General features: G+C 34.9%; 4 protein-coding genes and 1 pseudogene across 5 annotated transcripts; 3 read left to right on the top strand and 2 right to left on the bottom strand.

Moving 5' to 3' along the window:
* Positions 1–1,107: 1,107 nt before the first annotated feature.
* LOC108225787 (uncharacterized) lies at positions 1,108–3,737 on the top strand. Its single transcript, XM_017400744.2, has 4 exons — positions 1,108–1,267; positions 1,454–1,767; positions 2,492–2,599; positions 2,982–3,737. Exons 2-4 carry the CDS (start codon positions 1,462–1,464, stop codon positions 3,264–3,266), a joined length of 699 nt encoding a protein of 232 aa, XP_017256233.1. The 5' UTR covers positions 1,108–1,267; positions 1,454–1,461; the 3' UTR covers positions 3,267–3,737.
* Positions 3,738–7,020: 3,283 nt separating this feature from the next.
* LOC108225792 (CCG-binding protein 1) lies at positions 7,021–8,374 on the top strand. Its single transcript, XM_017400750.2, has 3 exons — positions 7,021–7,333; positions 7,577–7,650; positions 7,885–8,374. Exons 1-3 carry the CDS (start codon positions 7,072–7,074, stop codon positions 8,203–8,205), a joined length of 657 nt encoding a protein of 218 aa, XP_017256239.1. The 5' UTR covers positions 7,021–7,071; the 3' UTR covers positions 8,206–8,374.
* A 148-nt stretch (positions 8,375–8,522) lies between these two features.
* Positions 8,523–14,006, top strand: LOC108226045 (pollen-specific leucine-rich repeat extensin-like protein 1). Its single transcript, XM_064079282.1, has one exon. The coding sequence runs from the start codon at positions 8,853–8,855 to the stop codon at positions 13,806–13,808; it is 4,956 nt and encodes a 1,651-aa protein (XP_063935352.1). The 5' UTR covers positions 8,523–8,852; the 3' UTR covers positions 13,809–14,006.
* Positions 14,007–15,224: 1,218 nt separating this feature from the next.
* LOC108226046 (uncharacterized) lies at positions 15,225–17,209 on the bottom strand (annotated as a pseudogene).
* A 3,411-nt stretch (positions 17,210–20,620) lies between these two features.
* On the bottom strand, positions 20,621–23,703 carry LOC135147040 (omega-hydroxypalmitate O-feruloyl transferase-like). 2 transcript variants are annotated; one of them, XM_064079286.1, is made up of 4 exons: positions 23,649–23,703; positions 23,282–23,350; positions 21,491–22,134; positions 20,621–21,280 (listed from the first exon to the last, which is right to left on the bottom strand). In XM_064079286.1, exons 3-4 carry the CDS (start codon positions 21,531–21,533, stop codon positions 20,856–20,858), a joined length of 468 nt encoding a protein of 155 aa, XP_063935356.1. In that variant the 5' UTR covers positions 21,534–22,134; positions 23,282–23,350; positions 23,649–23,703; the 3' UTR covers positions 20,621–20,855. The 2 variants fall into 2 exon arrangements, with proteins under 2 accessions (XP_063935356.1, XP_063935355.1); XM_064079285.1 differs by lacking the exon at positions 23,649–23,703 and having other exon boundaries at positions 23,282–23,576.
* Positions 23,704–27,579: the final 3,876 nt, after the last annotated feature.

A 27,579-nucleotide genomic window follows, 5' to 3' on the forward strand; every position in this document is an offset into this window, starting at 1 on the left:
AAGACCAAGTATGACCTGAAACTGGAAAAATACTGATCAAATTTCTAAATTTGTACAAGCCTTCGTAGATTGAATTGCATGATAATGGGTGTTCTTTAGTAAATATAAGTCGATTTCAGCTACCTTATGTAGTTATACATGTTATAGTGGTCCTCCTCTCTGTCTTTCCTAGAAAGATAAGCTTCCTGGCAAGCAGAGATACCAGTAAATGGACAAAAATTCCGATTTTGATCATCTTTCCATGCATCTTTGATGCCCATGGGCTTTAATTATCATAGTTGCAAACACTAGTCACTTGGACAGACTGCAATTTTAATAGTATTTTGATATGACTAAATTCTTGGTTACCATGAAGCAGCCTTCTTCACAATATTGTAGATATGTCATTCCCACCATCAACTGGGACAAATATGCAAAGGCGCCTGTCCTTGAGAGAGCTATGTTGTGCCATATATGAAAAATCCTTTAACCTTGATACCACAAGATGGTTTATTGAATCAATAAGAAAATATAAGTGAAATTCTTTAAGATTTTTTAATTTAATCAAAGATTTATAACAGTTGCATCTTAATGTTGTCTAAACATGGATATAAAATTGTAAAACAAAAGAAAAAATATCTTAATAAAATAATATATTAAAAATAAGCATGCCACATATCATAATTAGTCTTCAATTTTTCGCTACGAGGATACTTTCCTATTTTGACACGATTAATGATACTTATCAGTTTGCTAATGCACTCACGCGAAAATTTTATTGCGATTCATTACTCGAAAATTTCCTTAGATAATTTCTTTTCACTTCTTTTCTCTCATATCCAAAATAAAAGAATACAATAAAGGGAGCAATTAAAATAAACCATGCTGAAAACGGTTGGATCGCTCAAGTTGTCAAGAGCTTATCATCTATCCATATTTGTCACAATAAAAAAAATTATGCTATATTTTGATGTTAATAATTATGAATACAAATATAGCTAGTCTTTAACTTCTACAAAAGAGTAAGAGACGAAGACATGCCAAAAATTAACTCTTTCAAAAAAAAATCACTAAAGCCGGACCCACCCGGCCTGCCGATTAAACCGTCTTTGTGTAACTCACAACACGTTGTTGTTGGCTTTGTCAATACTTGATGTCTTCATCTTACGAGATCGACTCGTGACATACTATAATGCAAACCCCAGCTTTAAGTTACTTACAATACATCTTTACTACAATCGATCAACAATTTTTTGGATCCCGTGTCAAAAATTCAATCTTCATCGTGGTAAGCCTCGCCTCTTCTTTTATTCACCATTTTTCTTTCCAATTTTAAATTTCATGGAGAAATTATCTATGTTTCCAGCTGTTATATTTGGTTCTCTTTGTTCTTGTCACCATGTTAGGTAATAATATGTTAAAGAAAATATTTATGTGATGAGGAATAATATTTAATCAATCTAAAATTCGGCAGAATTAAAAATGGTGGAAAGTATGATGATCATGAGGGTGATTGTGGTGATGATGATGATTTTAATTACGTGCAATGGCGATGACACGAATCCTGTATATGAGCCATGTTCGGATACTAAGGTCAAGATAAACGATGGATTTACATTCGGCCTTGCGTTTGCGTCCAAGGAGACCTTTTTCTTTAATCAGACGCAGCTTTCGCCTTGCGATAAACGCTTACCACTCAATGGGAATGCTGCTGCTGCAGTTGCCCTCTTTAGGCCGAAAGTCGATGAAATTACTCTCTTGTCTGTCAATACCAGCAGCTTCAAACCCGTATGTCGAGTTTTCTCTTTTCTTAACTCCTTTATGCATTTTGTCGTCGTGAATTTTCTTAAGAATGTAGAATTTGGCTTGATTGAGTTGATTCTGTGTGTTGCTCTAGTCTTTTCTGATCAGGCTTTACAAAGATTTGTCAGTTCTCATACTATTACATCAAGACTATATAGTTTATAGATTCAGTAATATGACCTTTTTGAACTTGACCTGAAGATCATATTTGTATGATTTTTTTTTTAAACCAAATTGCATAGGCTTGTACAGAATTTACTAATTCACCTGAGTAAAAGAGATACCGTCAATCTTGATTTAAACTTTATTCTAGTGTTTCTATTGGTAATAAGTTAATTTTATAGATGTGTTGTGTTTCCTTTGTATGTAAAATTAATTTTAATGCTGCTATGTGTATAGTACCCTGGTCTAGAATGTTTCTCGATCCTCCACTGGTGGTTGCACAGATTCTTTGCCAGATATTGCTTTGTTTGATGGATAAATTACATCTACTACATATATATTTCAACAGCTCAATTTTTGTATAGACAATTCTGACCTGTTTCTTTGCCCACATTCTGAATAATCAAATGCTCCAGCTTACATGTATGAATTACATATTAAGGATAGAGTTACTCAGGACACTTTCTAGAAGTCTAGATAGCTATCTTTATATTATGATCTTCGTCCTGTTATTTTACTCCAACTTTATATGCACTATGGTTTTCAGGGTACATCTGGTGGACATATGGTGGCATTTGCTGGGAGACAGTTCGCTGCACGATCTCCACCTGTCTTTGTTGCAGATGGTACTCACACCGTGAATAGTTTTACCTTGGTATGACTAACTTGCTATCTCTAGTCTACCTTCTTTCATTTCTATCTGCTTAATTTGCACCATGTTTGTCATTTTTTCGCAAAGATATACTCGGAGGAAAGAGAAGAATATCTCTTTGAGAAAAGAATGAAGATTAGAGTAGATACCAACTAATTTCCTTTTGTTTTTTGGAGTTTTGGAGTAGATTACCATGTTTCAGAAGAGAGTGCTCTTTGCTTCTCAAAGTTTTAACTTACGGGACCAAGAGAAAAATTAGCGTTCCAAGATATTGTTAGCATGTCATTTATGCCTATTTGAGAAATCGTCTTTTATTCTTTTTCTGTATTCCATATTCCCTGTGACAAAGCTGCACTATCAAAATTGTTTTGCGTTACATGTGCAGGTCCTCGAATTCAAAACTGGCACGCTCCAAAACTTGTTCTGGAAGAAGTATGGCTGCGGCTCTTGCTCAGGGGAATCCGTTTGTGTTAATAATACAGACTGTGCAGTACCATCATCCAAGTGCAAAAACAATGGAGGTGATGTCGATTGCACTCTAGGCATACAATTGGCGTTTTCAGGCACAGACAAAAACTATAATGTGCTTAACTCCTGGTACGAGGTAGCAAATCTCCGACAGTATTCCTTGTTTGGTCTGTATTCCAATATCCGCAATGTTTTCACCTAGATAAAGCTATCAAAGAGTTGAACTGAAGATGAGTATGAAACTAGTGCTACTGCAATCAACTTTAGCTGTTATACGAGTATACAGACAGCAGTAGATGTTTATATATTCGAACAAATAATATATGAACACTAGGTACCTTGTCCACCGTGGAACCATTGGGATGTAATAATTTATTGAGACCCTAGTCGCATGTTGGACAGGACCATTGAAGGTGAAAAACATCTAATACACTTGGCCAAAATGATCGAGGGCCCGATTTTTACATCTAGCACAAGAAGTTGTAAGTGGCCTAGACTGACATGTATTTTTCATCTGCAAGTGCTTGAGAACACAGGATGTTGATTTTTACTAGTTAGAGGATGTTTTTGTGTGGAGTTTACAGAGATGTGATGTGCTACGTACTTGAACTCAAGCTTGTATACTTGCCGAAATTCATCTATCAGAAGATCATAGGATTATGTTATAAGCCAACTTTGATCTGATAAAAAATAAAAAATGCAGTAAACAGAGTATAAATGTCGTTGTAAAGATTCGAACGTGGAGAAATTTTTTGGCAAAACTAATGCACAACAATTATACTACGCACTCAAAATAATTATATTTAATTTTGACATTCCAACTAATAAAATATATCTTATAGGTTCTTACAAATTGGAAATAGTATCCAATTACTTTAATACATCGAATTTTCTATGGTGTGTCTAAGGGCACACAATAGTCACTAAGAGCAACTCCAGCAGCTTCCCTATTTCATGTCCTAAGTCCAATTATAAGAAATGTGACATAAATTAGTGCTCCAGCAGTGTCTTAGAAGTGCCTTAAATCACTAGGATCCTCCTTCCATGCCTTATTAATAAGGCACCACTAGCCATGCCTTATTTGATTTCTTTAATAAAAAAATCATTTCTCTCTCTTATTGTAACTTATTTTCTCTCTCTTCCTTCCATTTTTTATCAATCTTTTTCCAAATTTATTATTATAATAATAATAAGGAATGAATTATAAGGATCATTGTTGGAGTTGAAATACAAAATCTTGTCCTAAATCACTAGGATTCAATATTTTATAATATTTATAAGGAAGCCACTAGTTTTTTTAGGAGAGAAAGCAAGTGAATGCAAGTGTGCTTTCACTTTCATCCCACTTTTGGAGTGAAAGTTTTGGAGTGCAACTATGCTATATTTGCACTCACTTTCACTCACTTTCATCTCTTTAAAAAACTCGGGAGCACACAAAGGAGTGAAAGTTAGATAACTTTACTTCCTCTTCACTTGCTTTCCTCCCATTTTAAAACTCGGGAGCAGGGTGTAAGACACTGATGGAGATGCTCTAACATCCATTAGAATACTACTCCCTCCGTCCCTTTTTTTCTGTCCATTTTGGAAAAAAAAACACATACCAAGGAATAATTGATTGTATAAACTTTTTCATTAAATACCTCTAATTAATATCTTGAAAATGGTGAAATACCCCTACTTTATGTCTTGAAAACATGAATTCAACCAAGTTTTAAATAAGTCAAGCCTTGAAAATTGAAATTATGGAGATATATTTGAAAAACTATCATTAAATTAGTTTTGAAAGTATAAATGGACAGATAAATAGGGACAAATTTTTACTTCCAAAGTGGACAAATAAATAGGGACGGAGGGAGTAACTTTTGATTGGTGGATTGTTAATAAATGTAAATGGCCCCCCCTGCATTTACATCAATTCCACCAATCAAAACAAGCCATTTTCATGAAAATTGGTGCTTATTGTGTGTCCTTGGGCGCACATTAGAAAGACCGTTAATACATATATACCATATATATATCATTGTTATACAGCCAGGTTATGAGCTAAAATTTAAGCTGGGATATATACGGGTTTTTAAGTAAATTTTCGAAGCTATATAATGCTTTTGTCCTTTTCGATAGTTTTTAGGTAGCCCATAATAGCTTAGGGCAAATCCATCAGTGGTATAAAGGTCCAAATTTGAGTCAGTTTCAGTCTAGATTTTTCCGACAGTGACCTAAATCTTAGCTCAAATTTAGGCAGGTGAACAGTACTGTCCTAAATTTAGGCCGATACTAATCACCGGTCTAAATCTTTTTAGTAATATAATAATAACTTTTTTAGCTTTTTTATATATTTAGTTAATTAAATGATTATATATAATTATTAAATAGTTATAAATTATAAATAATATATTTTACTTAAATAATTATATATATTAATTATGAAACATATAATTAAACACTCTAAAAATAATTCAAATTAACAATACATTAAACATAAGATAAAGATTACAATCAGCAAGATAAAAATTACAGTCGACAACGAGTTGCATTAATTGAGCATATGTGGGAATAATTTATTAATTCGGAGTAGTATTGAATCTTTGTGATTTTTGTTTTAGTTAATTAATTAAAATATAAAGTTTTTTTATTTTCTTTGTTTAAATGTAATGTTTTTCTAATTTAATGAATTTATTAAGTTTACTACTAATATGAATATTATTGTTAAAAGATTAAAATAATAATATAAAGATAGTTAGAAGAATAAAATATTGATATATGAATTTGGACCAAAATTTAGGTCAAACTGTTGGAATGGAAAGATGGTTCGGTTTAAATTTGCACCAATATTTAGGCTAAAAATTGGTTCCACTGTTGGAGATGACCTTAGAATGTAAAATTAGTGTTAGAATGTAAAATAGTGAAGTGTACATTCTAATATTATATGCTTATGAACTAAAATTTAAGCTGGGATATATACGGGATTTTAATTAATTTTTGGAAGTATATAATATTTTTGTCTTCTAAGATAGCGCATAATATCTTAGAGTGAAAAATTAGTGAAGTGCACATTCTATACTCGCACACTTTAAGTATTACATGATACTATTCATGTAAAATTATCACTCGTGTAGTTAGGATCATTATCGTAGAAATTGAAAATCAAAATTAATCAATGGAATTACTAATTCAAAATTTATGTAAGAATTTTTGATAAATTGAAATGTAATTGATGAATCGTTAATTTTTTAAAAAGAAATAGTCGATAATTTAGCGGGGATTTTTCAATAAATTAAGAATTTTTAGAACATTGATTAAGATAAGAAAAAGTATTATTTACAATTAAAAATAAAAAATTAAATTGTGAAAGATAAATAATAAAATATGAATAATGTGACTTATAAATTATATAAGAGTTTACATAATTTTGATAGAATATTTTATAATTCAAAAGACAAAGGGAAAAGGGGGAGAAGCAAAACTAACGGCCTGTTTCCGCTGAAGCCCGCAATGAAACATCCTATGGGCTCGCTTTTTTATTTCCGCTAGTTTGACAGTTTGATCCCTTTTCTCAGCCGACGTTACCGGTAATAATTCGAAATCTAATCTAATAAATAATGAAATTATGATGAATAATTAAAAAAATATCTATCTTTGAAGATTGTTATACTATTTACACAGCGAATCAACTAAAACGATGATTATTTTTACGATCCGCAAAATTTTGAATTTAACTAATATTCTGAGATATTTGTAAATAAATTGTAAATTAATATATAAAAACATTCCATATCCTCTGAATTACAATAATTGAAAGTATTGATTGACACATCAGACAAACAATCACTAAAATATCTCATCCTTATCTATACACAAAGTCCTCACACATCTATTTCTCTCATTCACAATATAATATAATAAAAAATAATAATATAATAATAAAGTACACCCCTTTATATCTAGTCTAGAAGAACATCTGATAAGATTGTACTTAGAAAAAAATATCCTTACACAGTCACACTACAATGATAGCAGCAAGATCTTCATCTCTGTTTCTGGGTTGTCCTAATAACTCCACCACTTGTTCTAAATCAAATTCTCCATATAATTCTAACATGTATTCTCCATCTATTGTTATTACTAAACCAACAAGCACAATATGTTGTTGTTCAAGAAACGACACCCATGGCTACATACCAAAGCTTCAACCTTTTAGCACCAGAACTAAGTTTGATCGTGTTCTTCAAGACCCTCCCTTGATTCAAAAATCTGAAACTCAACTTGCAGGTTTTTTATTATCATATTCTCTTTTGGGTATTTTTTTTAATTTTTTTTTGGTTTTATGAATCTTGCAAGTTGGAGAGACTAGATATTGTGATTTTATGTACTAACTCTTTGTTTTATTTGGATTTGGATTGATGTTGAATTTAACCATTTTAAATTGATTCTGTCCTTGATGTTTAGTTGTATGTGCTAGTACTAGTTTGTTTGTATACTCTGTCGAATTTATTTTTTTTTCTTGTTTTTCAGATTATTGTTCAACACTTGAAGGGGAAAATTCTTATAGTTGCTGGCAAGCTTATTTTGAACTCAAAGATCTGGAAGTGAGTATTACTGGTGTACATTTTACTACTGATGTTAATTTACACCAGAAATTATGGACTTTCTGTTTGTAGATTAGGCCAACATGTATATTGTTTTAACTGAATTTTGTGATAATTTTGTTTGTTTTTTTTCTGAATTCTGAACTTTATGCTTTGGCCCAAGTATTGATTGAACTCATAGATCTGAACTTTATTTTGAACTCGAAGTAAGTATTGTTTTTTGTCAATTTGAAGACCAAAGAGCCGAAAGATGAGGTCGAGAAGGTGATACTTGAAGCAGGGGGGATGAAATCGTTGATCGGATGTTTACATGGGATTTCTGCAATTCACAAGGCCAAAAAAGCAGCTGCCAATGAGTCGAACAAGGCATCGCTAAATGCAAAGAAACAAGTGGAAAACCATTGTCCAGTGCCGGATGGATTGCCGAGATCAGCTGAAGAAATGGAGGAGGAAGAAAAAGCAAGAATGCCGGATTCACCATTCACCAGGTTGCTCAGAAACAAAGGGAGATTTCCGGCTTGGTACTCCCCTGCGCCTGATCATGAAACAGACTAGATTATGGATCATTAGATTCCGCTCTCTTTTTTTCGGTTAGGAAATTGGATGAATTTTACTCCTGTTGTCAGACTTATTTTTTGAATGCAAGTAATGTCTACTTATGTCTAAATAAATCTCTAGTTTTTGGGAAATGAGTAGAGCCAAACATGCTCGAAATTTGGGAGTCCCTGTTTTGTTGTTAGATGTATTGGACCGACGACAAGATGATTAGAAATGTTCCTCCCCCTAATTTTAGTCTGGAGATGGAAATAACATATATATTTAAAATTAAACTTGAAAAAGAAAAAAGTTGGAAAATTATATGCCACTCACTGTGAATGGCTAGAAGTTGTGATGATACAGAAGTACGGAAAGAATTGACCAGTAATGAGGTTGTCTATAAACACAAGACCCAGTCATTGCCAATATTAGACAGTATGATCCTGTTCCGGTGATAAAATTAACTGAAAACATATGTGTAGTCCCAGAAAAGTCTCGTCAATGGGTGGTGGAGAAAGGATTGAGGAGGAGAAGTGAATTAACAGCCCTCGAATTTGGAGGGTCATGTGAATTCAGCCTCAATTCTCCATATTTATAGGGTAGCTCAACAGGGGTGAGTAGTAGTATTAAGTAGCCCTGGGCTTGGCCAAGAAGAATTGGTAGGCATGGCTAACTCTAGATTTTTAAAAGATATAGGATGCTTTCTTTTTCTCTCTTTTCTTTCTCTATCTCCTGTATCTTCAACACCTGACAATGTTCCTATAGCAACTGAAAAAGATATTGATACAAAAGCATTCGCCAATGTGAGGCTTAAGAATGCTTACACTGCCCTTCAAGCATGGAAGATGGCAATATTCTCCGATCCGAATAACATGACTACCAATTGGATTGGTCCCAACGTATGCACTTACATGGGTGTGTTCTGTGAACAGGCCCTTGATGATGCTAGCTTGACAGTTGTTGCTGCCATTGATCTTAACAAGGGAGACATCGCCGGACACCTTGTGCCACAGCTTGGCCTCTTGACTGATATGGTAGTTTTTCACATCAATACTAACCGTTTTTGCGGAATCATCCCAGAGGAATTCTCAAAGTTGATTATCCTCCGTGAATTTGATGTGAGCAATAATCGTTTTGTTGGTACATTTCCAGAAGTTTGTCTGAGGTTACCGGCCCTTGTCTACCTCGACCTTCGTTTTAACGATTTTGAAGGGCCTTTGCCACCAAAGGTCTTTGATGTACCCCTCGATGCTTTGTTCGTAAACAACAATCGCTTCACGTATAACATTCCAGAAAATCTTGGCAATTCCCCTGTTTCTGTGATTGTATTGGCCAACAATAATTTTACTGGTTGCATTCCGAAAAGCATTGGCAATATGACAAAAACATTGAACGAAATGATTTTTATGAATAATAACCTCACCGGCTGCTTGCCCGAAGAAATTGGGATGTTGTCAAACTTAAATGTGTTCGACATCAGCTTCAACAATTTCATCGGATCATTGCCTGTAGGCCTCTCCGGGTTAAAGAGCATCAACATGATGGACGTTTCTCACAACAGATTGGTAGGTTCTGTTCCTGAATCTGTTTGCTCATTGCCAAGTTTGGAGAACTTCACCTATTCCTATAACTTCTTTAAGGAAGAGATGAAGGGTTGCCAACAAGCAAGAAATGGTCTAATACTCGATCACAGTATGAATTGTTTACCTGATGCAACAGACCAGAAAACTGTGGCAGAGTGCGCACCAGTGGTACAAGAAACAGTCAATTGTGAGAGTTGCTGCAGAGGGAATCCTGATCATGAATCGCCTGTCCCTACACCTCCTAAAATAACCTCACCAACTCCAACTCAACCAATATCTTCTACACCATCCCCATCTACACCTTCTACACCATCCCCATCTATATCATATCCGGAAGGATCTTATTTACATTCACCAAGTCCGAAACCAACTCCGAGTCCAGCAACACCACAAGCTTCAACTCCACCAAGTCCGAAACCTACACCATCCCCATCTACGGTATCCCCATCTATATCTTATCCGGAAGGATCTTATTCACCAACCCCATCTCCATCAATATCTTCTACACCTATGACACCTAAACTCACCCCCAGTTCACCAACATCACAAGTTTCACCTTCACCAAGTCCGAAACCTACACCATCCCCATCTACAGTATCCCCATCAATATCTTATCCGGATTCACCAACCCCAATTGCACCAACCCCGTCTGCACCAATATCTTTTACACCTATGACACCTAAACTCACCCCCAGTTCACCTTCACCAAGTCCTAAACCAACACCATCCCCATCTATAGTTTATCCAGAAGGATCTTATTTACATCCACCAGGTCCGAAAACAACTCCAAGTACACCAACACCACAAGCTTCACCTGCACCAAGTCCGAAATCTACACCATCCCCATCTACAGTATCCCCATCAATAACTTATCCGGATTCACCAACCCCAATTGCACCAACCCCATCTGCACCTATGACACCTAAACTCACCCCCAGTTCACCAACACCACAAGCTTCACCTCCACTAAGTCCGAAACTAACTCCGAGTCCACCAACACCACAAGCTTCATCCCCACCAAGTCCCAAACTAACTCCGAGTCCACCACCACCAAAAGTTTCACCTTCACCAAGTCCGAAACCAACACCATCCCCATCTATAGTTTATCCAGAAGGATCTTATTTACATCCACCAGGTCCGAAATCAACTCCAAGTACACCAACACCACAAGCTTCACCTGCACCAAGTCCGAAACCTACACCATCCCCATCTACAGTATCCCCATCAATAACTTATCCAGATTCCCCAACCCCAATTGCACCAACCCCATCTGCACCAATATCTTTTACACCTATGACACCTAAACTCACCCCCAGTTCACCAACACCACAAGCTTCCCCTCCACTAAGTCCGAAACTTACTCCGAGTCCACCAACACCACAAGCTTCATCCCCACCAAGTCCCAAACTAACTCCGAGTCCACCAACACCACAAGTTTCCCCAAGTCCGAAACCTACACCATCCCCATCTACAGTATCCCCATCAATAACTTATCCGGATTCACCAACCCCAATTGCACCAACCCCATCTGCACCAATATCTTTTACACCTATGACACCTAAACTCACCCCCAGTTCACCTTCACCAAGTCCAAAACCAACACCATCCCCATCTATAGTTTATCCAGAAGGATCTTATTTACATCCACCAGGTCCGAAACCAACTCCAAGTACACCAACACCACAAGCTTCACCTGCACCAAGTCCAAAACCTACACCATCCCCATCTACAGTATCCCCATCAATATCTTATCCGGATTCACCAACCCCAATTGCACCAACCCCATCTGCACCAATATCTTTTACACCTAAACTCACCCCCAGTTCACCTTCACCAAGTCCGAAACCAACACCATCCCCATCTATAGTTTATCCAGAAGGATCTTATTTACATCCACCAGGTCCGAAACCAACTCCAAGTACACCAACACCACAAGCTTCACCTGCACCAAGTCCGAAACCTACACCATCCCCATCTACAGTATCCCCATCAATAACTTATCCGGATTCACCAACCCCAATTGCACCAACCCCATCTGCACCAATATCTTTTACACCTAAACTCACCCCCAGTTCACCTGCACCAAGTCCGAAACCTACACCATCCCCATCTATAGTTTATCCGGAAGGATCTTATTTACATCCACCAACTCCTAAACCAACTCCAAGTACACCAACACCACAAGCTTCACCTGCACCAAGTCCGAAATCAACTCCAAGTTCACCAACACCACAAACTTCACCTTCGCCAATTCCTAACCCATCTCTAACTGCTCCTATGATGCAACAACCTAAGACTCCGACACATCCTAGCCCAACACCTCTAGTTTCTTCACCACCATCACCTGTACAATCCCCTCCACCCACATCTCCACCTCCAAAAGTCACGCCACCATCTAGTTCACCTCCACCAAGTCCAAAACTAACTCCGAGTCCACCAACACCACAAGTTTCACCTTCACCAAGTCCGAAACCTACACCATCCCCATCTATAGTTTATCCGGAAGGATCTTATTTACATCCACCAAGTCCAAAACCAACTCTAAGTGCACCTAGTCCATCACCTAGTTTAGTATCTCCGGCCTACTCACTACCACCATCCTCATCACCTCAGCCATCAAAGAGCACACCACCACCTTCTGATGCCAAGCCTCCACCAATGGTTCACTCTCCGCCTCCACCTGTATTCTCTCCCCCACCACCCGCCAAGAGTACACCACCACCTACACCTAGTTTAGTGTCTCCAGCCCACTCACTACCACCATCTTCATCACCTCAACCATCAAAGAGTACACCACCACCCAGTCCAAAACTAACTCTGAGTCCACCAACACCACAAGTTTCACCTTCACCAAGTCCGAAACCTACACCATCCCCATCTATAGTTTATCCGGAAGGATCTTATTTACATCCACCAAGTCCGAAACCAACTCCAAGTGCACCTAGTCCATCACCTAGTTTAGTATCTCCGGCCTACTCACTACCACCATCCTCATCACCTCAGCCATCAAAGAGTACACCACCACCTTCTGATGCCAAGCCTCCACCAATGGTTCACTCTCCGCCTCCACCTGTATTCTCTCCCCCACCACCCGCCAAGAGTACACCACCACCTACACCTAGTTTAGTGTCTCCAGCCCACTCACTACCACCATCTTCATCACCTCAGCCATCAAAGAGTACACCACCACCTTCTGATGTCAAGCCTCCACCAATAGTTCACTCTCCGCCTCCACCTGTTTTCTCTCCCCCACCGCCTGTCAAAAGTCCCCCACCACCAGCTCCCGTCCATTCTCCCCCACCACCAGCTCCCGTCCACTCACCCCCACCGCCCGTCCATTCACCCCCACCGCCAGCTCCCGTCCACTCACCCCCACCGCCCGTCCATTCACCCCCACCGCCAGCTCCCGTCCACTCACCCCCACCGCCCGTCCATTCACCCCCACCGCCAGCTCCCGTCCACTCACCCCCACCGCCCGTCCATTCACCCCCACCGCCAGCTCCCGTCCACTCACCCCCACCGCCCGTCCACTCACCCCCACCGCCAGCTCCCGTCCACTCACCCCCACCGCCCGTCCCGTCACCCCCACCGCCAGCTCCCGTCCACTCACCCCCACCGCCAGCTCCCGTCCACTCACCCCCGCCAGCTCCTGTCCATTCCCCCCCACCGCCCGCACCCGTGCATTCCCCACCACCGGCTCCCGTGCATTCCCCACCGCCGGCTCCGGTCCATTCCCCACCACCGGCTCCCGTGCATTCCCCACCGCCGGCTCCCGTGCGTTCGCCACCACCTGCTCCAGTCCATTCACCACCACCTGCTCCAGTCCATTCCCCGCCACCAGCACCAGTGGTCCATTCGCCACCACCCGCTCCATTACGTTCACCACCACCCGCCCCTGCACGTTCACCACCACCAGCGCCTGTTCATGCTCCTCCTACTCCTGTTTCTTCACCACCACCAGCTGAAGACTTCATCCTACCACCAAATTTGGGAGCATTGTACTCATCACCACCACCACCACAGTTCGCGGGATATTAAGCATTATTTTATGTTTTTATACTCTTTTTAGTTTTATCTCCATTTGTAGTTCAGAATGTCAAATGCTCAAACACTTGTCAAGTGGGAATAAATCTTTGACATCTTTTCTCTAATTGTCTACATATTAATAGTTTGTTGCTATCTCTTGTATGAATAATCCATTTAAATGTAAAGTTAGAGTAATAAACTAGCTTGGTTCCTTAGACGTGATCAAGCAGACATTGTTCATTGTATGTTATTCTACATAAATGTTATTTTGTAGCATAAAACATAGAGAGAAAAGATGTGTAGTTTATTTCCAACATGTGATCGAGCTCACACACAAGCTGTTATTATTTAATCACATATTTCCTTGTGAAGAATTAGCAAATAGTTCTTAAATCTAAAATGTGATTCTACGTCAAAGTGTGCTTGATAAAGGAAAAATCAATTTAATTGTCAGTACTAAGATACCTTATTAAATGAGGTTACAAATTGTCTAGTCATTCCAATTCTTGAATCACCTTTACCACAACTTGATCCATCGAAGGCCTCACTTTCAGGTCATTTAATTCGAAGACACAATCTTGCAATGCCAATGAAAGCAACCAAATTCGGATTTACGTCTACCGTTCTCTTATCTAGTATTCTTTTTAAGCCTTCTTTTTTACGTACTTTTCACAGTTAATTATTGAACCTTTTCCATGTGACAAGCTCTAAAAGCCATACTACAATACTGTAAACATCAAACTTTAGGTAATAATTTTAGGAACTTTATATTGGTTGTGTGTTCATTTAGATGTGATTTGACCATAATTTCTTCTTATGATTGTTGCAGGTGGTATAAGGTATGGTATCTAAGACATTATAAGATAAGGGACTAAAAGAACGTGAACTATAGCCTACTTACTAGTGAAAATGTAAGGTCTTATATTTTTAAACTGCTTGAATACTTGTATGTAAGAAGTAAAAACTCATAAAGAAATTGTATTAGATCCATATTTGCAATTGTTATATTATGATTTTATTGCTCGCACAGGTCTAAAACTAGTTATTACTAAGAGCTTAACTTTTTAATTTAGTAACCCCACATACGTGCCACCTAATAGAAGTTGATCCTGGAATATAAAGTTGGACAATACCATTCATTTTCCTCCAACCGTGTCCTGGCCGGCTTTTATTTTTTTAATATTATCTCTTAAAAGTTAAAAGTTTCACTAAAGTTTTTTAACGTCTTCCTCGTACGTAATATTTGTTATATAATTAAATCAAGTTAAACACAATAAAATGGGATTGTTTTAATTTACATAAATTTAAAAATAAAATAAAATAAAATATTTTTCATAAATTCAAGTACATGACATATAATTAAAAAACATGCTACAAGAACAACATATTTATTATTTAAAACATAAAATTCAAATCATTTAGCGGGAATTGTGGAATTGTGTGATGTGCTCCATCAAGTCGGTCTGCAATTAACGATATTTCTGTCGGTCACGTATCTGCATAGTTCTTTCGATATAGTTCTCATACGGAACCAAAGGCTCCTCGCCTAAATTCGGTTATGGTATTCCATTTGTTGTGTCATCATAAGATGGTAGAGGACCAAATGGTGTAGCATATGTGTCTCTTTCATCCTCAACAATCATATTGTGCAGTATGATGCATGCTCTCATTATTCTAGCGAGATCTCCTTTATCCCAGAACCGCGCAGGGTCACGTACAATTGCAAAACGAGACTTGAATACACCAAATGCTCGTTCAACATCTTTTTGCTGACCTTCCTGATATTTGGAAAATAACTTTCTCTTCTCACCTTGTGGACGTGGAATTGTTTTGACAAATATAGCCCATTCTGGATATATTCCATCAGCTAAATAATATCCCAAATTATAGTTGTTACCATTCAGAGTATAACTTATTTTCGGGGCACGACCTTCTAGCACTTCATCAAATAATGGTGAGCGGTCTAAAACATTTATGTCATTGTTAGAACCAGCAACCCCAAAAAATGCATGCAATATCCATAGATCAGATGAGGCGACCGCTTCAAGTAAGAGTGTTGGAACCCCTTTGTGACCACTCCACTCATAAACATCTCTTTCCATACTTTAGGACAATTCTTCCATTGCCAGTGCATACAATCAATACTGTCAATCATACCGGGAAAGCCACGAGCCTCTCACATCTCCAATAAACGTCGAATATCAATTGAATTTGGTTTTCTCAAGTATTCATTTTCGAAAACCAAAATAACATCAGTGACAAACTTTTTCAAGCATTCAATGGCAGTTGACTCGCCTATTCGAACATAGTCATCAACAGCATCAGCAGAGACTCCATATGCCAACATTCGCATGGATGCAGTGCATTTTTGTAGAGGTGATAAGCCTTTTCTTTCCAATGCATCAACCCTTTGTTGGAAATATGGATCAAAATTTGAGAGCGCATTTACAATGTGAAGAAATACATGTCTCCCCTTTCGGAACCTTTGACGAAATGTCTCTGGTGTATAGACTGGATTTTCTGCAAAATAATCTTTCATTAGACGTTCATGACCTGCTTCACGGTCTATTGTTCTCCGAGGCGTTGATGAAGATCCTTCCCCTTGAAGCTTGTTAAAGAGATGAAGCCGATATCTCTCATATTCATCGTCATCAGCAGTGAACATCTCTTTAGCAAACACTTTGCATATATCAAAACTATTTTTCATATCGGATGTTTTGTTGATAAAAAGTCTAACTTTGCTGACGGTCTAATATAAAGCTTTCAAATGAATTTATTCCAATAACTAACTCATAACAAAGACTAGCTTCCAAGGACTAGTTGACAACGACTAAAATCCAAATAGTACAATCAAAACACTAGAAAACAAACACTAAAGTGGAAATGAAAGATTAGGAGCATAGGAATTAAAATTACGATTTTTCATGTTTGAAAATTAAGTATTTTCCATACTAGCATTTTGAACAAATGGAAAATATGAATTTGGATATTGAAATGGAAAATATAAATTTGGGGCTTGAGAATTGGGGTTTGAATTTTCCAAATTTGGAGGTTGAGAATTATTGGGATTCATGTTTCTTAGACAAATAAATTGTAGAGAGAAAAAAAAGGAAGAAATATAAAGAGAGATTGCAGTATGTGAATCTAAAAACTAAACTATTTATAACAAAAATTATAACGGATATAAATTTATCTGTTACCATAAGAGAGTGGAGAGGTATATAAAAATGTGTGCACGACGGTAACATGCAGGTGTAACAGAAGTTTTAAAGGAATAAAAAAATGTTTTCGAAAGTTGTATTAGAGCAGGTGGGCTTGGCCACCAAAGCGGACACTGGACAGGTTTTTTGTTACACTCCAGTGGTGCTGCCTACTTTTATTTTGCCCATTTCACATCACTCTGTTCGAGGCGGAAGTTGGGCAACAAAACAAGGCGCGCTGCAGCTACTCTAATAGCCTGCTTGTGCAGGGTTTAAGGCAGGACTTCAAATTGTTTATAACTTTAAACTAAAAGATGTCTATTTATGTAATAAGTCAGGAGCTGACTTAAAATCGGAAATAAGTCAGAAACTGAATTAAAATTGGAAGTTAGTTTGACGTATTTTTTTCAATGACTTAATATTTTAAACATTTTTTTTGATAAAATTTACTCAAAAGTCATAAGTTATCTATAAAACACTTTTATTTTTATTATTACGTTTTAATAACTGTTAAATAATTAATAAGTCAAAATTATTCAAATAGACATTTTAAACTCCCAACTTATCATATTAAGTCACGTTAAGTCATAAGATAATTTTAAACTGGGTCAAACAGGCTCTAAATCACTAGGAGCCTGTTTGCCTGGGCTTAAAAGCCGGGCTTTAAGGCATTTTTGACTTTAAACTGAGAAATGTTTGTTTGTGTAATAAGTGAGAAATCGACTTAAAATTAGAAAAAGAGCCAAAAATTGATTTAAAGTCACAAGTTAGTTTGAGGTACCTTTTTCAGTGACTTAATTTTCTTAAATTTTTTTTTTTGATAAAAATAATCCATAAGTCATGGTTACTCATAAATAACTTTTATTATTATTATTATTATTATTATTATATATTTAATAACTCGTATGTCATTAATAAGTCAAAATTTTCTAAACAGATATTTTAAACTCTTCCCTTAATTATCACATTTAACCACTTGGCTTGGTTTAAATTATGAGGGTGTTTGTTTGTAACTTAAAATCCGGCTTCCGGGCTTATAAGTTAGAAGCACTTATTCGTACTGGTTTGTGTAAAATGTCAAGAAGCACTTATAAAAAACTAGGAATGCTAGCTTCTGTTTCAGGGCTTCTACTTCTTTTCCAAACACTTTAATCACTTATAAATCTTAATTTGCTTCTAAGTTGTACTCCACTTTTTTATTTTAAGCAAGAAACACTTATTTCAAGCTCACTCAAACGGCCTCTATGACTTATGACTTAACGTGACTTAATATGATAAGCTGAGAGTTTAAAATGTCTATTTGAATAATTTTGAATATTAATGACTTATGAGTTATGTAAAATATAATAATAAAAAAATGATTTGTTCATAACTTATGACCTGTAGATATCAAAAAATTTGAGAAAAATTTAAATTACCAAAAAAATGCCTTAAATTTCCTGCTAACAGTTTCCAACTTGTTTCGGACTTGGGCGTACAAACATAAAATCTACTTATCTACTTATATATATAGTAGCCCAACAGGTTCGTGTCAAGCCTCCCTCCTGAGCAAATAAATTACCTAGCTCCGAACCTGAGCTTAACTCCGAACCTAACATCTTCTCATCTATACTATAATATAATAAGGCAACATAGGTTTAATTTGTAGTCGTACAAAATTTTGGTTCGGTCACTTTTTTATAACTACAAGTGGGTGACATGTAGACTTCTCTTACTCTTACAATATTAAAGAGTTTTATACCGTTCAAATTACTAACACTTGTGATGTTATACAAGATAAAAAAAACTCCACCATTATTCTTTTAAATATAATGTATATATTATTTATATACTATATTATAATAAACCGATATTGGTATAATTTATAGTCGTCCAAAAAATATAATCAGTTGGTAAATATAATCTGGTTAAAATCTAATTCATTAATACTAAAATACTAATAAGATGATGTAAAATTTAAATAATAATTAACAAATTACGAATTCTATAATCGTCCGTGCTTCGCACGGGTTAAAGGCTAGTATATATAAAAAAAAGATGTTATTCATGAGGCTTGATCTCGGGACCTCTCCCATACAAATACATCACTCAAACCACTTGAGCTACACAAACAATTAGTTTATTATTCAAAAGCATTAATGACATACTTTAAAACTTTTGTATTTATATTCGTCTCAATATCTTATTTATTTATTTGAGATGAGTTATTATTTCAGTTAAGTCTCATATATTGTTTACATGATAGATTAATATCTATAAATTAATTATTTACATAAATAAATTTAAAATTAAAAAAATATGAATAATCGGGTTCGTGCCATGATTCAGATTTCAAAAAATAGATATAATTCGTATTCGAATTCAAATATAACTTAATAGTTTAAACGAGCACCGATACAATATTATAGAAATTTTAAGTCATGAATGTGAGAAATAAGCATTAAAACTGAGGTTTAAGCGAGCATCTTTGAAAAGAAAAATTGATGGGTTTTCAACATGGGCTATGTCATATTAATTTCTTTTATTATAAAAGGCAATTTATAAAGAGATTATAATATTTTGGAGAACACGAAATAAGGTGACTGAAAGAATATTCCTATGTAGAATATTTTTTTATTTTAAACTTATGAATTCAGAATTTGATGTGTAACTAAATCTTTTTTAAAAAAAATTATAGATATAAGGATAGTGACAATACATCAAATTTGGTGTCGGAATATATATCTAAATGATATAATTTTGATGATATATGTATTTGAAATACTATAACTTGTGATATGAAGGTGAATTTAAGGAAATTTTATATTGCTAATCAAAAGTCAACCACATAATAATAAAACGCGTTTACGAGAACTACTAAAAAGATTTGAGTTATAAATTTTACTTTGTTAAATAAAATAACACAGAGAAATAAGTTATATATATTAAAGTCTTAAAACTATAATTTTTAATATGTCATCATCTAATATATAACATACCAGTTAAATAAAATGATTCAAACTATAGTTAAATTAATCATTTACAAATTAAACTAATAAAATATAATTAATTCTGAACTGGATAATCTGACGCGATACGGTGAAACTAATATCTGATTAAACGAGACTAGAACAAGAATAGTTTTTTCATGATTCAAAATATCGAATATATAACTTGATCTTTAACAATTGAACATGATATGCCACATTGATCACTCCTAATAAATACGAGTATCAAAATATTAAAAATGTGAGTTTGCACAAAGCTAAAAAAGTAACTACACGACTAATTGAACTAAATATTTTATGATCTTATGAACTTCATGATGCCTAACTCATATCTACTCTCTTTTTGCTATTTGAAATTCCATAAGGTGCTGTTTGGAAACATGGATTTCATTTGAAATGTAGGATTTCAAATCCAGAATTTGAAATCCAGAATTTGAAATCCAAATCCATTGTTTGGGAATATTAGAATTTCAAATCCTGGATTTGAAATCCAAATCCACTGTTTGGGATATCTTAGTATTTCAAAAGCTGAATTTGAAATTTAAACAAATTTTTACGTAAAAACTTAATCATAACTCCAAATTTAATCACAAATGCGTACTTGAATATTTATCTAAATAATATTTTGAAGTTGGCGATACATGAAGATAGATATTTAATCTCATTCAAAATTACAAATAAAGTCTAAGATAAAATTCAAACAAAAATACAAAAACTTCACAGAGACATGTATAATTGATCAAACAAAAATACCAAATTCAAGAATCTCAACCTTAACACAAAAATGCTAATCAAGCACTGATAACTATACTGCAGAAACCTGAAATTATATCTGAAATGCTAGCACAATCCGGCGTTACTCACACTACACGCTAGCACAATGGCTTGTTCACCAAATCTCCGGCATTACTCACACTACACGCTAGCACAATCCCGTTCCCAAAATAGTCCTTCGGCAAGGGAGGATTCACCAATCTTGATATTCCGTCAACAACAAATAATAGCTTGAGTTGTTGGTCTGGTTTCATCTGAAGAGCTTCAGTTCTTGCCCGCCACACCAAGGCCGTGAGGGCCACAAATGTGGAGCAGTTCTTGATGGTCCCGTCTTCCATGATCAACTTCTTTAACCTCATTAGCTTCTCTTGATCGAAGTTGAATGCTTTGTAAACCATCTCAGATTCTCTTATAACAAGTCCAACACCTTCTGTGCTCTTCTTGTCACCATCAGGCTTAAAACAATACACTGTCTGAATTATTGAAGCAATATTCTGATCGAGATTCGACAAGTAATAGTATTCTGGAATGTGCATAAAGACTTTAGCATGAGGAAAAAGACTGAGAAAGCAGAAAGATTAAAACATGGAGCAAGTATAGGAGTTTCCATCTTTCATAAATTTCCAAGATTTTGATAAAAACAAAAACCCAATAAACAGTTTCGAATTACAAGTTAATATCACAATCAAAATTCAGAAAAGATTCTACCTTATCTTTGAACAAAAAAGTATACCTGAATCAGATGATGACTTCCCAGCAGAAGAGGCCAGTAACATTCTGATTCAAGTGTTTAGGATCAAGTACACCAGACCCTCACACTTTAGATTATGAGCTGTATGTATGTAAATAAATAGAAAGAATGCTGGCATTTCTCAATCAAATGAATCCATTATAAATGCAAGCGAAAATCGTGCTGCACTTTAACATGACAACCCACAGAACCACATAGAAAAAATGTATAAAAGTCATAGAACTCCAGTCCCTCCTACTAGATATTCTTCAAACATTGTTTTGGCAAGTTGATCTCTAAATTCAGTCCACTCATTGGTAGATCGAGCAGTTGAGATGAAATCCTCTTCTTTATCTTCCACATCAATTGCTTCCATAGCTTCTAGCTCTTCTTCAACCTCTTGCATATATGTTGTTTCTTCCATGTTTTCACAGATTATATACACGTAGAAAAAATGTATAAAAGTCATAGAACTCCAGTCCCTCCTACTAGATATTCTTCAAACATTGTTTTGGCAAGTTGATCTCTAAATTCAGTCCACTCATTGGTAGATCGAGCAGTTGAGATGAAATCATCTTCTTTATCTTCCACATCAATTGCTTCCATAGCTTCTAGCTCTTCTTCAACCTCTTGCATATATGTTGTTTCTTCCATGTTTTCACAGATTATATACACAAATTTAAAATTTTAAAATGAGAGCAGAAATTTAAAATGACAACTACACAGATTATATACACAAAGTTAAACCCTAATCACAAAAATGAGAGCAGTGAAATCATAAATCATAGGCAGACACATAGGCAGACTTCTAAAAATTATTCAATTCACTTTCACAGGTTTTTTATTAAATCATAAATCTTTAAGCACAAAGTCGCAACAGAAATACCACAGGTCTCAACATATTATTTATAATATAAGTCTAAATTATATACTTAGAAAAAACTTCAAATTCAGGAAGAAGGTTACAAAACGACCTAATTATACAGTTCTAGATTTAGAATTCAAAACATCTGCATATAATACAGGCATCTGATGGGCGAAGCCCTGGGGTCTTTGCCAGCCAAGGATCTTAAAGGCCTGGAAACTAAACTACAGAATGGACTTAGCAGAGTCCGCTCCAAAAAGGTCCTTATACATTCATAGAATATGCTGATTATTTCCTAATAAGAATTACTTGTTGAAGTACTGATTCAGAATATATAAACTGCAAAATGAACTTCTATTTGCTGAAATCGAATTCATGCGGAAGAGGGTTAGTGCTCATTTAATTAGTATATATTTCTCTATATTATTCCTTCATTTATTTCCAAAGTGCTCTTTATTTATGAGACTAAAGGTAAGGTTTGCGTGTACTGAGACTCCTTGGATTGTAACTAGTTCTATAGCTCAAATTCCTAATTAAACTGACCAAAAGCACAACTTTCATGTTTCTAGATTTGCCAGTATTGGATTGTATTCGAAACGGAAGGGTCTTTGGAATGGCAGGACTGGAAGGAAGATGTAATTGCTCTTGAGATGCGAAGCTTTAGTCGTTTTGCCATTACGCAAACACTTAAGCTAGCAGTGAAATGATAATTGAGAGGGGTCTATATAACATGGAGAGATGGACGTATTTATGTGAATACAGTGTATGTTACAGTAGCAGATAGTCTGAGCGAAATGTGTACAAATCGGAAATGTGTACCCGAAATATTATATCGAGGCACGCACCTAGTGAGTAGGCTATAATTGAGAATCATTACTCCTCAACTAATTCAAATTTTTACAATATATAACACCCAAACCTGATTTTACCTCGTCTACTGTATAGGCAACAGATTAGGTCTTTGTGATAGAATTCAAATCACCTGCCATCTAGCAGTTCTGGACAATATACATATACACACAGATTATATACAGAAGGTTAAACCCTAATTACAAAAATCAGAGCACTGAAATCAATTACACGCACATATATACATATAAATATCAAATTAAGCAACAAATTGATAACAATATAATCCAATACTGGCAAGAGAGACAAGGAGAAAGAGAGATACAGAGAGGGCGATAGGAAGAGAGAGAGAGAGGGAGAGAGAGAGAGAGAGAGAGGCAGAAAGGGAGCGAGAGGGAGCGAGAGGGAGAGGGAGAGAGAGAGAGGTGGAGAGAGGGAGAATTGCACCTTCGGAGACGGAAGGATGGCCGGAGCGAGCAGCAGTGTGAAAGCAGGGGAGAAGAGGAGCGAGCAGCAGAGTGGATCAGGAAGGAGGAGCTGGAGTGTGCGTTTACACCCTGCTCCCGAGTTTTAAAATGGGAGGAAAGCAAGTGAAGAGGAAGTAAAGTTATCTAACTTTCACTCCTTTGTGTGCTCCCGAGTTTTTTAAAGAGATGAAAGTGAGTGAAAGTGAGTGCAAATATAGCATAGTTTCACTCCAAAACTTTCACTCCAAAAGTGGGATGAAAGTGAAAGCACACTTGCTTTCACTTGCATTCACTTGCTTTCTCTCCTAAAAAAACTCGGGAGCAAGGCCTTAGTTTTTTATTTCAAATGACATGTTTTGGAATGGCATTTCAAATTATTCTATTTTGACTTGTGTTTAAGTTTGGATGGAATTGAACAAATCCAAATCCTGAATTTTTAAAATTTGCCAAACAAGAGATTTGCACAAATCTTGGATTTGAAATCAAATCCATGTTACCAAACAGGGCATAAAATCATTTGTTTGAGATCTGTTTTATAACGATTACATGAAAAATCATTAAAAGTCTTAATAGACAAGCTCAAAAAATTAATTATAGAAAATTAAAATTTTATAACGAGATAATGTTATAACATACTGTATCAAAGTAATATTCATCTAATATTTTTAAATTAACAATAAAAATATAATACATTGAAGTACTATATAATTGATATGAAAAATAAAAGGATAAGACACATAAAAGGTGTCAGAAATTTTTGGGGTGCAATTATACGGTTAGTAGTTCAATTGATGCTTTTATAATAAAATAAGGTACGTGTCTTTTTACGTACAACATATGTTTCAATTTTTATTTATACAAAATGTGTGCAACATATGCTAAAAAGAATGTGTTGATTATCTGCTCCATCATGTATCACTTTAACAATTATGCAAACGTACGCTCAAAAAAGAAGAAATAAATGTAGGGCAACGCGGACCACACATCTTCATTTAATCATGATTTAGGATATCGTAATTCACATATCAAAAATAGGTTTTCATCGAAATCATGGTATATTAGTTGAAATAATTTAATAATTTCAACAATAAATTACAGATACTTTTAATGAGGTATAATATATTTAAAATTTAAAATTTCAGTATTAATTTCGAATATAATTTTGAACATAGATAATATGATAATGGTCTCTATATCCTAACGAATTTGAATATAGAAATATCAGTTCAAATGTAGTTTTTGATCTATAATTTTTTTAAAAAATATACTCCCTTCGTCCTATTTTAAGTGACCGTATTTGACTTTCACGGAGATTAAGAAAAAAGTAGTAAAAAGAGTAAATTTAGTTGGAAAGTGGGTAAAGTGGTGGAATATATCAAAATTTAATAATAGATTTGAGATAGTGGTGATAAGTAGTGAGTGTGATAGTGTTTATTTAATATAAAAGAGTATAAAATAGAGAAGTAGTGTGTGTAATAGTGATAAGTAGTGTTTAAAAATAGTAAGTATAGTAAGTTCATTATTTTAGAGATGTCTCAAAAAGGAACAAGGGTCATATAAAATAGAATGAAGGGAATAGTACTTATTATTACTATTAATGCTATTAGGTTGCATATATTACATTTTTCATGTTTACATATTTTGTCAAAAAGTAAAACGTAATAGTTACGCTCGAAACAATATGATGACACACGGATATTATTTAAAACATAATACAAACTCAAGGTCCGTACAAGAACAATATAATGATATATATGAATACTAGTATTTTTGCCCGCTTCGCTGAGGCATTTTTAATGTTTAATTTTTTTCTTCTTTTTAAATAATAATGAATATAAAATATTTTATTTGCTTGTTGGAGTTGCTTTCTCAATATTTTATTCTCCTTTTTTAATTTACTTTTATGAAATTTAAACTGGATATTTTTAATATGGATTATTATTGGCTGTATATAAATAGATTGGACTTTTTATTTGTGAATGGATTTATTACATTAACTGTTCCATTAAATGTTCTATACGGGTTTGCCTTTTGTTTTCAGTTTCAAAACAGCTGCGTAACATCTTCATCTTGCTTTTCTTTTCCTCTTGGTAATGCCTCTCTTGTGTCAATGTTTTATATTTTTTGTTAAAGTTTTATTTTCTCCACTGCTTCGTAATGCTCTGATTTGTGGATTGTTAATCTATTTTCTAACTGCAGGTATTTTCAAAATGAATTTAGAGGACAAATCAGTAGATTTCATTTGTCTCCGCTACTAATGGGCTTTTATGGTGTTTTTACGATTTATAATTCATTTTTAATTATTAAATGAATTAAACTTTTTCATGCATCATATAATTTGGCATAAAAATCTCGTTGTTTGTTAAAAAAATTATTAATATTATTATTAAACTTAACATGAATTCTAAAAAATTGTTTTGAGAAAATGAATTTCTGTTTTATTATAATATAAGAAATATCCACTCCGATGTTTTTCATTTTTTACTCTATTTTTTTAAGATGTCCTTTAATTCTTTATTTTTTTAATATTTAAAATTATAAAAATTTATAATACAAAAATAAATCTCATTATTTTCGTCAACTTATCTCAAATGATCATTTACTCCATCTATCCGCTCAATTCTCGTCATCGTGTTTTCGATTTATTGATTATTAATCATGAACATCACATCACTTGTGCACCAATTTTTTCTTTTCACCCTATGAATATTCACTTATAAGACTTTCATAATTTTATGTATATATTATGTTTCATTTAATTTCCCTTTAAATTTGAATTAACAAAATCAAAAAATATGATATATTATTTTATTATTATATTTTAAATTTTCAACATATTGTTAATTTTCTTACAATTTATTTGCATCTCGTCAAAAATATTTAAAAAAATATTCACTATACTTTTTCTTTGTGGGATATTATGTTTGAATTCTTAATGTTAATATTTTTTTGTAGAAATGAACTTTTATAATATAAAATCAGATCTAAAATTATTTTCGTGTGGGATGATAACCCGCTACGCATGCATGGTGATATTTAATTTTTTTTTAATTGAAGATGTAATTAAATAATCAAGCAATAACCTTACTCTATTGCCTCAAATTTATTCAGTAGTATCACCTTCCACATAATATGTATGTAAACTTTTGCATCTGTGAATTACTATATATATGGATGCTCACTGAGTTGAGTTCGTCAAGCCTTCAACATTATATCATTTAATTACTTGTTCATAATGGAGTTCTTCAAGATTGTCTTCGCACTTCTCTCTCTCTTCAAGCTCTCCTAATCACCTCGGCAACACAGTTAGCTTCCGCGCCAACCTCAGACATCTTCCGAGAACACATAGATGTAGAGTTTAACAACATAAGATTCTCAGCCGTGCCAATAAACCTGAATGTTGAATTCCATTTTATCTTAACTTTTGCAATAGACTATACCACTTCATCGTCGCCTTCCCCTACCAATGGAAATTTCAACATATATTGGGACAATAATAATCTCAGCCCTTCTCAAAAAGTATGGATTAAATTAGTCCTTGAGTGTGCCACACTTGCTACACAATGTTGTAAAATATGAGGGCCATGAGTGTGCCACACTTGCCCCAGTTGACGAATTTCATACACATGTATATAGAATTGTCCAGATTTCATAGTAGTAAAAAATGTCCGGAAAGATTATCGATATTCTGAAATAGCCTCTACACATTACACACACTGTTAAAAATGAAATCGGGTCACAATTTGATCCCTGTCTCACATAGCTAATGGTGGAATGAACATTAGAGATTATACAGGTCTAAGATACCTTTACTTAAGTCTTTAGTAATTTCTTTTTATTTGAGGGAGTTCAACTTCTGCTATAAATTTAGCTTAAGGATTCCCCTTTTGCTCTATTATCAAGCAGAAGGC

This window comes from Daucus carota, chromosome 6, assembly GCF_001625215.2.
Source record: "Daucus carota subsp. sativus chromosome 6, DH1 v3.0, whole genome shotgun sequence".
Lineage (NCBI taxonomy): Eukaryota > Viridiplantae > Streptophyta > Magnoliopsida > Apiales > Apiaceae > Daucus > Daucus carota.

What these genes read in the sequence shown, in the direction of transcription:
- LOC135147040 (XM_064079286.1), bottom strand. Translation starts at nt 21,533, where the DNA reads ATGTTACTGGCCTCTTCTGCTGGGAAGTCATCATCTGATTCAG. An exon ending in GAAGTCATCATCTGATTCAG is followed by an intron (nt 21,281 to 21,490) that starts GTATACTTTTTT and finishes TGCACATTCCAG; the next exon opens with AATACTATTACTTGTCGAAT.
- LOC108225787 (XM_017400744.2), top strand. Translation starts at nt 1,462, where the DNA reads ATGGTGGAAAGTATGATGATCATGAGGGTGATTGTGGTGATGATGATG. An exon ending in ATACCAGCAGCTTCAAACCC is followed by an intron (nt 1,768 to 2,491) that starts GTATGTCGAGTT and finishes TATGGTTTTCAG; the next exon opens with GGTACATCTGGTGGACATAT. An exon ending in CCGTGAATAGTTTTACCTTG is followed by an intron (nt 2,600 to 2,981) that starts GTATGACTAACT and finishes TTACATGTGCAG; the next exon opens with GTCCTCGAATTCAAAACTGG.
- LOC108225792 (XM_017400750.2), top strand. Translation starts at nt 7,072, where the DNA reads ATGATAGCAGCAAGATCTTCATCTCTGTTTCTGGGTTGTCCTAATAAC. An exon ending in ATCTGAAACTCAACTTGCAG is followed by an intron (nt 7,334 to 7,576) that starts GTTTTTTATTAT and finishes CTTGTTTTTCAG; the next exon opens with ATTATTGTTCAACACTTGAA. An exon ending in TTGAACTCAAAGATCTGGAA is followed by an intron (nt 7,651 to 7,884) that starts GTGAGTATTACT and finishes GTCAATTTGAAG; the next exon opens with ACCAAAGAGCCGAAAGATGA.
- LOC108226045 (XM_064079282.1), top strand. Translation starts at nt 8,853, where the DNA reads ATGGCTAACTCTAGATTTTTAAAAGATATAGGATGCTTTCTTTTTCTC.